Genomic DNA, 13,961 nt, shown 5'->3' with positions numbered 1-13,961 from the left:
AAAGGCGCAAAAAAAAAAAAAGCAGCAAATACCGAAGTATGAAATAAACCGTGTGAATGACTGCCACTTCGTTCCTCTTTAAATTCTGGACATGGAAATTGTTGTATTTGAGATGGCGCCTCACACAGTAGTTTTTTTTATCACCAAATGGAAGGGACATTTTCACATGAGTGGGGGATGTCGGTGTATACTCCTGGGTGGTCCTCCACTTTGAAGATTTTTCATACCAACCACGAGGTTTACCTTCTTTTTTTTTTTTTCCGAGACGTATACGAGATAGTGTTGAATAACCAGGGGAGCATTTTTACATTCCCAGAGAGACACTTACAGGGGGGGGGAAATAATTATTCAATTTGCAGCACTGAGAGGGAAATTTTTAATTGGTGCGAAATTGATAGGCCCATTTTGAAGGTATGGAATGATGTGCAGCTGGGGACCTTCTCCGAAGAGAATCCCCACGTTGGTGTTAACTCTGTTAATTGTGCGCTGTTTGTCCACGTCCTGTGTTGCATGCGGCTTGCCAGCTTTGCGACGCACTGCTTGAAGCGGCACGTGGGAAGTGACACGTGACACGTTTACTTCGTTTTTTTCCCCTTTTCCCCATCACAGCATGGTGAAGCCCCTTTTTACGATGAGCGAAATGCGCGTCTTACCCCTCTGCGAAATTGCACCTGCGCGTTGATGCATGGCGATCATTGTTGTGGCCCACCGTGGGGGCAAACGGGACGAAAGAGGCACACCAAAAAAAGCAGTTAACAGGGAACACTGACCGGTGCAGAGTGAAAAGAGATTATCCCCGTTACACTTACCGGGCGCCTCCCCATAATTGTGCGAGCTGCTTTACCTTACTTTGCTTTACTTTCCTTTTTAGCGTGTGTATCAAAATGTCTCATTTTAAAACACCCCAAAGTTGCGTTTGTGTTGCGACCATTTTGAAGTAAATGGGCGAGCCGCCTCGTCATTTTGGTTATTCTCGTTATTTTGCTCATTTGGGCAATTTTCTCCTTTTCACCGCTTCGCCAATTTCACCGCTTCCCCATTTTCACTGCTTCCCCATTTTTCCCAATTGACAAAACCTGCGCAACCGCAACATTGTCACGCGAAGGAGAAGTTACAATTTTGAAGAGGCAACTCCACCTCGAGGGAACACTCGGATTCGCATATTAGCAGCTGCCTTGGGGGGAGCATTACCGAGTGAGGGGAGCGCGCCTACATGAGGGGAGCGCTCCTACATGAGTACATAAGACTGGGCAGCATGGTGGAAGAAGCATCCACGAGACGTTACTACAATTCGTGAACATTTTTGTGGTGGGAATTTTCTCCAAGAAACTGATGGTATATGTCCCCTTTGGACAAATGGTTACAAATTGTTTTTCACATGACTGAGCTCTTTTCTCCACTTGAAAAAAATGGGCGGTACACACATTGTATATTAAATCGTCTGCTATTCAGCGTTGGAATGACATCGTCATGGAAAAGGCTTCCCTCGTCCCACTACCCTCCCCTCGCCATTCGCCCAACTGGGACAAATACAAACTGTCCAATTTTTCGCGGGGTTACCCCAATGCACGGCGATGTCAAACGTGCACGTAGTACCCATGTTAGGTCTAACAGTGGGAGAGAAGTTGTTTCAACACATGGTCACCACCAGAAGTGCGACCCCTCCAGTCGTCACTTAACACGGATGTGCTTTCTCGTACTCGACCACTTTTTTGTTGCCATTCATTTAGGCCTTTCAAGGTGGCAACCCACGAAGTGGTTACTTTAATGCAAAAAAAAAAAAAAAAAGACAATTTTTCACTTTGTCCGCAAAAAAAAGAAATAGAAGTAGGTATCCCCCCTACGAAACCTTTTGGTTAACTTTTTTAGGGTGTCATTATGTTACATAAATGGCATGGATTGGTGGCAAGTAATTTCAGTTGGTAAAAAAAAATTAAAAAATGGAAAAAAAAAAAAACTGGAGGAAAACAAAACCAAACGAACGCAAAAAAGAAGCTGAACCGAACCGAAACGAAAAGAAAAGAAACTAAATCATAGTTGAAGCTGAACCCAAAGCAAAAAAAACAGGTTGAATTAAACTGTTTCGTTAGAACAAATGGGAGTAATCGTTTTTTTTTCCCGCCATTTTATTGAATTCGTTTCGATTTGTTAGCATTTTTTTCTTTCCAGTTATTTGTTTTTGCCTTTTTTTTTTTCTATTTTTTCGTTTTTCTTCCGTTTTTCTTTTTTGTCCTGTTTCTTTTCGCCTTTTTTTTCGTTTTTTTTTCGTTTTTTTTTCCTTTTTTTTTCTATTTTTTCCTTTTCTGCGGCCGCCCGTTCGGATTTCCTCTTCTGAACAATTCAGGCGAAAAAAAAACAAAGGCAGCACATGAGTTTTTTTTTTTTTCCAAATTTGATCCTTCACCAAAAATGGGATAATGTAGAATTGTCATGGTAAAGGGCAAGTGCGAACAGTCCCTGAATTTGCATTACATGAGTATTCGTACATAAAAAATATTATATAAATATATGCCTACATGAATATATTATATTATTATATTATATTATATTTTTTTTAGCTCTTTTCTACGGGGCTGAACTGTTCAGATTGCGGTTAACTTTTTTCGTTCCGCAGGGGCGCCGCCTTGGACGTATACATAAATATATGTATGTATGTATGTATGTATGTATGTATGTATGTATATATACATATATGTAATATATACCATTAATGCATATTGGGTTCGTGCATGCTGGGGAGGCGCTTTAAGGGGCGGGGCACGGTTCGACCTAGGCACCGCGCATACGAGCGCGCGCACTGAACATGCGACGACGACTATGCCTGACATAATGCGCCACGTACAAAACGTAAAATAAGCATAAAATAAGCATAAAATAAACATAAACAAGAATGCATATACAATTTTGTATATAATATACGAATAACGCGCATCATCATGCAATAGGCGTATATATATGCTTCTTTTTCCCAGTAATGTAATATATATGGTCTTTTGCCAGGCGCGGGGGCGGAACTTGGATAACTGCTGTGCCTTTCTCTTGATTTATGCTGACCGTTCGTTGACTTATTTTTTCTTCAGTAGCTTCCCCCCCCCCCAAAAAAAAAAAAATTCAAATATCATTCGATCATTCGATCATTCGATCATTTGATCATTCGATCATTGTTCAAATTGTTGTTAATTTTTTTTTGAATCATTTTTTAAGCTTTTCAAATTTTTAAATTTTTAAATTTTCGAATCTTTAAATCTTCAAATTTTCAAATTTTCAAATGTTGACTCTTTTTCAGAACAGCCTATTTCTAATGTGGTTTTTCTATTTGCAAAACCACATAGGGGCCTTTTGAAAAAAAAATATGCATATATGTACTTGTATACGTTTGCGTGTCCGTATCCTTATGGAGAGAATTCCGGGCAGCTAGCTGAAGGCAGCGAAACCGAAGGAAAGGAAAACATATGCTCATGTCAGCACGGGTTTTTTTTTAATCCTTTTTGGCAGTCACCACCCTTCCCCCGTTAGGCATATGCTAGCAGACTAGCAGCGGCATTCATCATGCGCATGGCACTGCAAACGAGTATCATTGCCAATGCATGGCTTCCTACGTTTTCGTTGTTTTTGTTTCTCTGCGCGTTTTTTTACAGCTGCAACCAGGGAATACATTATTGCATTCCCCTGGACAGTGAGGGGACTGGCGCGTAGGCCCCCGGTTGCAGCTACGTGCATATTTTTAACTAGGCCAGGTCCTGGCTATATTTGACTCGCTCCATTTGGCTCGCTCCATTTGGCATGTGCCACTTGGACTATTCCATTTTTCGTTCGCAATTTTGCATGGGCAGTTTTGCCTAACGGTTTGTCTTTTTATCCTACCCACCCCCAGTGTAAGTAAATGTTTTTCAGCACCCCCTCCTCCTGAGCACCCAAAGGAAGGAAAATAAAATATGGAAAGAAAGAACCCCCAAAGTAAGATTAGCCAATCAAGCAAAGAAGGAGCTAATGTATATAAGGGAAAATCGAAAAGTAGACAGATAACCCCCTTGAGGAATCGTGGAGAAAATAATCATGCGAGGGAAGTTAATATGCCCTTCTTCAGCATGGTGGGTGATGAGTATGAAAATAGGGATCCCTCTCAAGATGGCGCATTGAGGGGAGAGAACGGCCAATTCGGAAGAAGTAAAAGTGGTAACAGTAACAATGTCGGAGGGGTGAATAATTATAAGTACAGGAAGAGAAGCGAACAGCGGAACCATAGTCGTAGTCACCACCGTGAGGAGGGAGATAAACACAATAAGGAGAATGACCACAACGATGAGAATGGTGATGAGGAGGAAGGGGAAGGGGAAAGAATGCCAAACGACGAGGACATGATGGGTGAGGAAGAAGCCTCGTACAAACACAACAGCGTGTCCCTAAGTTGCTACGAAAATAATAATAGGAAGACGCTCTACAGACACAACGTATTAAATGAGGAGCAAAAAAACATCGAGTGGTTGCTGATTAGACAGAAAAATGTAGAGCATCTTGAATCAATAAATTTTGACGATCTGATGAAGAACAACCTCTTTAATTCGTTCCACAACTGCTACAACCATGGGGATGGAAGGGATGGCAATGGCGATGGCAGTGGTGGTGACATGAACAGGGGAAACAAACTTGGTATGAGTAAGCGCGTCGGGAAGCACGACGACTCGAAAAGGAATAACAGCACGCCGGATGAGCTGGAGATAACCAACCTCGCAGATATGTTATATAAAATTAAGAAGGAGGAGTACCGAGTGCAACCCGACGAGGAAGAGGAGGAAGACTATGAGGTGCCTCCGGCCGGGGAGTACGATATGTCGTACGATGGGCGCTATGATGGGCGCTGTGATGAGCGTTATGATGGGCGCTATGATGAGCGTTATGATGGGCGCTATGATGGGCGCTATGAAGGGCGCTATGATGAGCGTTATGATGGGCGCTATGAAGGGCGTTATGATAGGCCATACGATAGGCCATACGATAGGCCACACGATAGGCCATACGATAGGCGCTACGAAAGGTCGTTCGACAGGCCATACGATGCGTACTTCGATCGGCACCGCAGTCGACGCGTGGACGGACCCCATCTTAGGGGATACGATGAAGACTACGACGGTCACGTGGGTTGCCAAACGGAGTGCCAAATGGGTCGTCAAATGGACCGCCACTGGGACCGCCGTTTGGATCGTCACCTGGATCGCCACGTCGATGAGCGATGCACGCAACGTTTCGAGGAGGACTACGACGAGGAGGTGTTCAGCGGCCGAGAAGAGACCTATCGAAACAGGAGAGCCATGGAAGACGATCGTGAGTACAGAGAATGGAGGCAAGACTCCCTGGCCACCTATGATGATCGACGTTCCCACATGATGCTGCACGAAGGTAGCAGAAGGGCAGCAGATATGTTTCTTTACAACAGAGGCTTCAGAAGTGGCAGCGAGAGGGCAAAGGAAAAACAGCACTATCAGAATCAACAGCTGCATCAGCAGCAGGTGTATTCAAACATCGCCGATATATGCAAAAGTTATATAAAAAACATTAATAGCATCAACAAGAACACACATAAGGGTGAATGCAAGGCGGGCTTTTTTCGATACCCCAGCGGAGATGCCAATCCGTATGATGAGCCGTACAGAAGTGTGGATTACAGAAGTGGGGACCATTACAGGAGTGGGGACCACTACAGCGGTGGTGACCACTACAACGGTGGTGACCACTACAGCGGTGGTGACCACTACAACGGTGGTGACCACTACAACGGTGGGGGCAGTTACAAGTTAGCGATGATTAAGATGGCCAGCAGGGGAGGCCCAGGTGGAACTGGGCCAAGTTTGAACATGCCAAGTTTGAACATGCCAAGTTTGAACACGCCAAGCTTGAGTGCCCCAAGTTACAGGGTCACAAATGGCAAGGCGGTGAACAGTGCAGCGAACAGTGCGGCGAACAATGCGGTGAACAGTCAGGATTTGGCTGGCCACTCTCTTAGCAGCAGAAGGGTGAACAGCAGGGAGAGGAGTATTAGGGACGGGAGCAGCCGGGAACGAAGCGGCAAACAGGGTAGCGGTAAGCCGGTTGGCGGAAAGCAGGTTGGCGATCACAATGTGAAGGACATCCAGCCCAGCGCCATTCCCTCGAGTGGCATCCCCCCGAGTAGAAGCCAAGAACCAGGTGCCCAGCAAAAGTCCGTGCGTAATGTCCACTTTGTTGAAGTGGATCCCAAAGAGCAGAACCCAAAGTGCAGCAGAAACGATTATCGAGCTAGCGAAAAAAACATAATGCAAACAAACAATTTAGATCAAAGGAACGTCGACCCATTGGTCGCGTCGTACATAGATGAAGGGGAAAATAACCTGGAGCAGAAAAGAAGGAAGAAAAAAAATAAGCAAAGTAATACTAACAACGTAGGTGATGTGCAGATGGGGTTAGTTATCCCTGAGAGCTACAATGGGAGAAGTGCCAAGGTGGGAGGAGGGGATTCCTCTCTGAGGAAGAAAAGCGCATCTCATGAGAAGGCGCCGCCATCCAGCCTTCCCAACGGTACGAACAATAACGCCATCTCCATTTCGATCGGTAATGACACCAGCTGTGGCAATGGTAGGAGTGCTGGCAAAGGCAGTAGCAACCGCAGTAACAGCCGCGGAAGCAGCCGCAAAGGCAACAGCAGTGTCAACAGCAGTGGCATCAGCAATGATAATAACAACGTGCCGATGGGGCTGAGCGACAAAGCGACGCCTCCCCACCATGCCGGACACGCAGGGGAAAAACAAATTCCCATGGAAATCGTAAAGTGTTGCAAGCAAAACAACCTTATCCTGAGTAAGGACATCATAAAGTACTGCAAGCAAAACAACCTCATCCTGAGTAAGGACATAAAGGACCTGTTAAAGTATTACAGCGAGGCTGCTCCGGGTGGGGGGTTGCCCAGCGACTGCGCGAAGAAGGGAGTGAACGTGCATATGCTACTGGAGCAGGCGATCGGCGCGATGGGCGCAAACAACGCGGTGGGCGCAAACAACGCGATGGGTGCAAACAACGCGATGGGTACAAACAACGCTTTGAAGGCGAGTGCCCCTGCTGAAAGGCGAGGAAAGAGCAGTAACCTCACCACTAATCATCCGAGTAGTAACCCCATCAGGAGTGAAAACAAAGCAACTGCATGCGCTAAAAGTAATAAGCATCCAAAGAACAGTGCAAGTACTCTCCCAAGAAATTGTCGATCCCAAGTAGGCAAGGACAACAGTAAGAATCAGACGAGTGTGTACCTGGTCGGCAATAGTAATAGTAGAAGTAGTGGTAACGATAAGACGAGCATTGGTGGTGCATCAGCGGAGAGGAATGACTCGCCAACTCAGAACTTCATCTCTTTGACGAATGACGAGGGGGATGAAGGGCCCATCGGTGGTAGTAACGCTGTGGGCATAAGCCATAGTAATGACGATTTGAGGGTCAGCAAGATGGGCAGTAAGAAGCAGAGCGAGGCAGGTAGCGAGGCGATGAATGGTAGTTCTATGAATGGCGGCTTGGCGAATGGTGCAAGTCTCGTCGAGGGAGCGACCCCGAGCAATTTGAAGAAACCCTTGGGTGTGGAGAAGGGGGGCGGAAGGAGCAAGTCGAAGGAGAAGCTGAGAGGCCCCCACAGCGTCAACGTTAGTAGCGTCAACACCAGTAGCGGTAACAAGGGCGACAAGCGCGAAGTGCTCGGCTTGCCGATGAAGGAAGAGGACCGCGTCAAGCTGTTGAACGGCTACTACCAAGACGTGCTGAAGTGTTACGGTCAGTATAGTCGAAGCGGCTTGGATGACGAGAAGGCTTTCCACCTGTGCGAGTACTGTGAGCAAAACATTTTTAATTTAAGTAACTTGCTAACCTCGAGTGAAGCCAAGGAACACCTGTACACATGCAACATATCCTGCGGCAGGACGTTCCACATGAAATGTGTGAGTTATGTCAAACCAAGGGAAAACAATTTTATTTGCTTCTTCTGTCTGTACGACATAAACTTTTGTTCATTGTGTAAAGAGGTTACAACGAATGATGGACTCATCCCCTGTTACTATCCACTCTGTAATATATTTCTACACAGTCAGTGTGTTGAAAAGTTGCAGCTGATGCATACTGATTGCTTGAAGCAGTATTATTATTGTACACACTTAGTTGCGCCCAACAGGGGAGGTAATGGGAACCAGGGGGGAGGAGGGAGTCACTTGGAGAATGGAATCAAGGAGGAATCCGCAGAGGGAAAGAAATGGAATAAGAAAAAGAGAAATTACTACCGGAAAAAGAAGCGGTATGGAAAGAAAAAATGCGTCACGTTAAATAAAAAAATTGACAAGGTTGAGAAGGGGGAGAAGAGTCAGAAGAATGAGAAGCCGAGTGGACTTCACCAGGGGAACATAACTGATACCTGCAAAAATGGAACATGCGTGAAGAAGGTGCCCCTTGATGGCAGTGACGAAGTGAACAACCCCGATAAGAAGCGCACCGTCCTGAACACCCCAGCAGGAAATAACGAGCTAGCCAAAGTGGACGAATTGACCAAAAACGCTGCCGGACATTTAAAACTTAGCAAATACATATGCCCCTTACATGTGTGCTACGTGTGCAAAGAATTTTATATCGTCAATTTGGAGAAAGTGAAAAATAAAAGAAGCAGTTGTCTCTTTAGATGTCTCAAGTGCCTCAAGTCGGTTCACCTCCATTGCATGACCAATAATTATATTATTTCATTTAAGCAAAAAATTATGTTCTGCTCTAGTCATATTGAATACTACAAGAAGAAGCACATGAAAATGTTACTTAGTCGGTTAGACAAGCTGACCAGTGGTGTGGAAGGGACATTGGAGGCTGCCCAAGATACGAAGAAGGACAGCATACCCTGCGTTAGAGGCGTGGTTGCCGCTACGAATCCGACTAGTGCTATCTCCGCGACGGGTCATAAACAGAAAAGGGGAAGCAGCGGCAACCGAAGTGTCAATCGAAGTGCCAGCCGAAGTGTCAGCCGAAGTGTCAGCCGAAGCGGCTCCAATCCTTTAACGGTGCCTCCCCAACCTATGGAGGAAAAAGAAAACGTTGCACGTGCCCCTATCAGGGTTACCAATCCCGCAGGAGAAGCCACCCACGTAGGGTTAAACCAGTTTGAAAGAGGAAACAATACAAATGCTCCCCTATCTTGCAAAGACGAAAAGGCACAACATGTTGAGCAAAAGGGGAAGGTAAAACCGGGTAGCTTCCAAAACGGAGTTATCATCACTGAGGAAGGTAAGCATATTTTCGAAGGAGAAAATAATATAAGCAACATTGCGCATATTCCTGTCAGTAGTGTTGTACCCCCCAACTTGGGCCAGAAGAAGGAGAAGGAAAAGGAAAAGGAAAAAGTGATGTTTGACTTAACCGCCGAAGGGGGAAAAGAAAACGGCTTCTACTTGAGGAATGAATTTCAGGCGAGCGAAATGGTAGGCGCTGCGCACAGCAAAAGGGAGGCGACCCATTTGGAGAAGAAAAACGGCACGATCGATGAGGAGGCAAAGGAACACCGCGGCGGAAATGGTGACAGAAATGAGGGCAGAAGTGGGGACATAAATGGAGACAGAAATGAGGCCAAAAGTGGAGACAGAAACAACGATGGAACTTTTAAAAAAAAAAAAAGGAAAGCGTCAAATGTTAATGACATCGAAATATTGAAAAACTACAATTTGGACATAAACATTTTGAGCGATTTTACGAAAAGCAATCCGGACTCCTGTACAATGCAGAAAGGGAACTCTTTATCGAAGCGGAGCTGCGTTGGTAGTGGTACTGCTCAGGGGGAGGGCGTGCCAACTGTCGTTGCCAAGGTGGAGAAGCGACCCCTCGGCTCTGTCGCTGTGCAAGGCGGTGCGAATCAAATTTGCAGCAAACGGGTTAGTGTACACATCAAGGGGAGACAATCCAAGGGAGAAACCCTAGCTACACGAAACTTGAAACACATTAGTAGTTGCAAAATGGAGGAGTTATGTAAGAATCTGTTATCTCCCAAGACGATCTGTGGCTTGCACACGAGGGAGCACTTCCAAAGTGAAGCAGAATATAATTACTACGTCCTGATAAAGGTAAGGAGAATACTGCACATGGAGAGGTCTCTGTTGGCTTTAAACGAAATGAACCCAAACAGGATAAGTGAAGAATGTGAAGAACACATAAACATTTTGTGCACCTTTCGGGAGGACTTTATCAATTTTGTTATTTTTCTTTTTAAGAAGCGGGGCGCAGAGGGGCCACAAAGTGGGTCACAAAGTGGGCCACAAAGTGGGCCACAAAGTGGGAAACAGAATGGGTTACATAATGGGCCACAGAATGGGTCACATAATGGGCCACAGAATGGTCTACAGAATGGGCCACAGAATGGACCCCCAAATGAAGCACCCACCGAGCGCTTCCCTGCAGAGGAAAAGCAGACCCACAGAAATGGAACCCAACAATCTACACCCCAGTTTGAAAGTAAAGACCAAGAGAGAATCGCTAGGTGTAAGAAAAATGTGGTGAAGAGAGGCCAACGTAAAGATGCCAGCCTTTGTGGAATCGATGGCAAAGTAGAAGAGTGCGCGTTGGGTGAGGAGGCAAAGAAGAACACGCTTCGTGGAGATAGTAAGAAGTATGAGAGTGGGGAGAAGCATAGATATGGAGAAGGGGCAGCTGTGGATGTGACCGCCCCTAACGGAGCCGCTGCTAACGGAACCGCCGCTAATGGAGACACCGCGGATGAAGAACAGGGCAGGAGCAAAAACGAGGAGGAGAAAATAAAATGGGTCTCCAACGATTTGCTGAACATATTGTACAAGGAACTCAAAAACGCAGCCAGCATTATTGGGCCCACTGTGAAAGAAAGGACGCCTCAGGGATTACCGCACGGCAAGAGTTTCCATAATGTGGAGGATAACTTACAAGGGGTAGTAGACCTTAACAGAGTAACAGTACCGTCTGCTGTTGAGAACCGAACTTTGTACATGAACCAAAGCAGATATTTGAATGGCGAGCTGAAGGAGAAAGCGAACCCGCACATGGGCAGTAAAAAAGGAGACACTACAGAGTGGAAAGAAGAAATAGGTAGGGGAGGAAGACCCGTGGGTGGGCTAATGAACACAGGAAATAGTACCGATGTGAAATTAGCAAAAATGTTGGCTACTGTGGAGGGTAGATCAAACCTGGTGAATGAAAATAATGGAGAAGTAGAAGAAGACGTTGGAAAGGGAAAGAGAAAAATGTTAAAAAACGGAAAAATGGATATAACTGATTTTTCACAGCTAATCAAGAATGGAGGCAAAATAGATGTAAGCACGTTAAAAAAGCACAGTCTTTATTTGAACTTTGAATACATTTCCAAGAACGTGTACTTGAATGACCAGAATAAAAATTTGTTGGCGTGTAAATCAGATGACTATAGATGCTTGTGCCAGGGGGAGTGCGACCCCTTCAGTTGCTACAACTCGCTGAGCAAGATTCAGTGCTCCAGGAACAGGTGCAACTTACCCATACAGGTTCAGGACAAGAAGTGCTTCAACCGGCCGTTCAAGCACTCCGCGATAAAGGAACTCGAGGTAAGCCAGGCCGTCCGCGCGGTGTTTTCCTCACCTGTGTGTGGTGTATTCACCTGTGTGCGGTGTTTTATTCACCTGTGTGTGGTGTATTCACCTGTGTGCGGTGTTTTCCTCACCTGTGTGCGCATTGTCATACCACTTCTTTCCTTTTTACGTTACGTACGCACCTCACCTTTGTGCACCCCCGCCACCACTTTTCGCAGATCAAACAGACGGAACGCACCGGATTCGGAGTGTTTTGCAAGCGGGACATAAAAAACGGAGAACTCATATGTGAGTACGTTGGAGAGGTGCTGGGGAAGAAGGAATTTGAGGAAAGGATGGAAGCATACCAGGAGGAAAGCAAAAAGACGGACATGTACAACTGGTACTCAATTCAGATTAATCGAGATGTACACATCGATAGTAGGAGGAAGGGCAGCATCTCAAGATTTGTGAACCACTCGTGCTCTCCTAACAGTGTTTCGCAGAAGTGGATCGTCCGCGGCTTCTACCGGATTGGTATATTTGCCCAACAGGACATTCCCGCCGGGGAGGAGATAACATACAACTACAGGTAGGTCTAGACGAGTTGCCTCGCGTGATTGCTGTCTTACGTACGGATTACATGCATACATTTGGCTTCTCCCACCACTTGCTCTCTATTTCCCCCCGCTTACCCCCTTCTGCAGCTACAACTTCGTGTTCAATAATTTCGAGTGTCTGTGCAACTCAGCCAACTGCATGAACTACAATTTGAAGAAGAAGGAAGAAACAGAAAACGAAATGAGCGATATTGAGATAACGGACAATGACATATTCAACCCGATAGAAAATTTCAACAATTTGCATCGGAAGATGCAGGACTGGATTGTAAACCTTGACAGTATAGGAATAAAATCTTTATATAAGTACAACAAAATGAATGCCATTAATTTAAGGCTAATGGAATGCTTTTCCACGTGGATTTTTTATGACCTCAATTTCGACAAGAATCAGTTTTTCTCTTTGAGGTCCAAGCCATTCAATGCGCTGAGTGAATTTTGGAAAATCCTGGTTTCGTCCTTTTCCGACGGGGAGAAGAATATCATAAATGCCTTCAGTTTGTTCTTGCCCTCTCTGATAAAGATTGGCCAGCTGCGCAGGATTCAGCAGGTGCGTGCGATGCGCGGTAGTTTGGCAGCATATTTTTTGTTTATCTTTTCCCAGTTATTTTATTTTATTCTTTATTTTATCCTTTATTTTATATTTTATTTTATTCTTTATTTTATCCTTTATTTTTTATTTCATTTTTATTTTATCCTTTATTTTTTATTTTATTTTTATTTTATCCTTTATTTTTTATTTTATTTTTATTTTATTCTTTATTTTTTTCTTTATTTTTTTATTTATTTCCCCCCTGCAGTATAGCTACATCCTGCACAACATCGTGGGCGCGGAGCACGAGATGTGGAACCTGATCGACAAGGGATTCGCGGATGACGAGGTGTGTAGGAAATGCAAAAGCTGCGGCAACCTAACCATGTGTGATAAATGCTTCAACAGCTACCACCACATCTGCGGAAACATGCACTCCAGGGTTTACAAAAATAACGAACTAGTTTTGTGCAAATTTTGCCAAAAGTATGATTATAAGATAAAGTGGATTAAACAGAACTACAGAGAACAAATGAAGTGTTGTATTGAAATTAGGAGCATCGCTTTTTACAAACTAAATCGGGATATCATGACGCTGCTGGAACAGTCGGTAAAGTACACGAAGGATATGTCCATGGCGGCCATTAACGAACACAACTCGAAGGAGTGCAACAGCAAAAAGCTCCGCCTGAAGAAGTTCCAGTACAAGTACGTCAAGATATGAAACGGAAGCGGGGGGGGTGGAAAGAAGGACGTAGCGGAGCGAAGCAGTGACGGAGCGAAGAAGAGAGCAATATGACAGTGTATTATGACCTCCCCCATTCCGTCGTACACATTTTGCACGTTTACGTTCACACCAGTTCGCAGCTGCGATGTTGTCATGCGGCGATGTTGGCGTGCGGCGATGTGCGCATAGCTTCGGCCAAATGGTACAATAGGCGCCATCCCCCCTTAGTGTGCACGGGAAATTTTTCCACGCCAGCTTCAGACCAATCAAGAAAAAAATAACCATCGTCGTGTGCAGATCACATTAGCAGTTTTGGCTTTTCATATTTGAAGGCTTCTACGGGGGCAACCTACCAGCGTTTCCCCCATTCACTGCATCTCATTTTCTTTTCCCTTTTTTTTTTTTTTTTTTTTCGTGTTCGTCTTTGAGCAAGTTGTGGCCCCCATCTGATTAATCCTTTTTTTTTTTTTTTTTGTTGCCACCTCGATAATCTTGTGGCGTGGGCTCACGCAGTGATGAGTCAATTTCAA

The 13,961-nt window shown here is 45.1% G+C and overlaps 1 protein-coding gene across 1 annotated transcript; it reads left to right on the top strand.

The window, feature by feature from the left end:
• Positions 1-3,935: 3,935 nt before the first annotated feature.
• On the top strand, positions 3,936-13,428 carry PCYB_124070 (hypothetical protein; the record flags this gene model as incomplete). Its single annotated transcript, XM_004223740.1, has 4 exons — positions 3,936-11,588; positions 11,792-12,144; positions 12,260-12,722; positions 12,973-13,428. 4 exons carry the CDS (start codon positions 3,936-3,938, stop codon positions 13,426-13,428), a joined length of 8,925 nt encoding a protein of 2,974 aa, XP_004223788.1.
• Positions 13,429-13,961: the final 533 nt, after the last annotated feature.

Source organism: Plasmodium cynomolgi, chromosome 12, assembly GCF_000321355.1.
Source record: "Plasmodium cynomolgi strain B DNA, chromosome 12, whole genome shotgun sequence".
In the NCBI taxonomy this organism is placed as follows: Eukaryota; Apicomplexa; class Aconoidasida; order Haemosporida; family Plasmodiidae; genus Plasmodium; species Plasmodium cynomolgi.
This window is presented reverse-complemented; position numbering and strand designations above follow the sequence as displayed.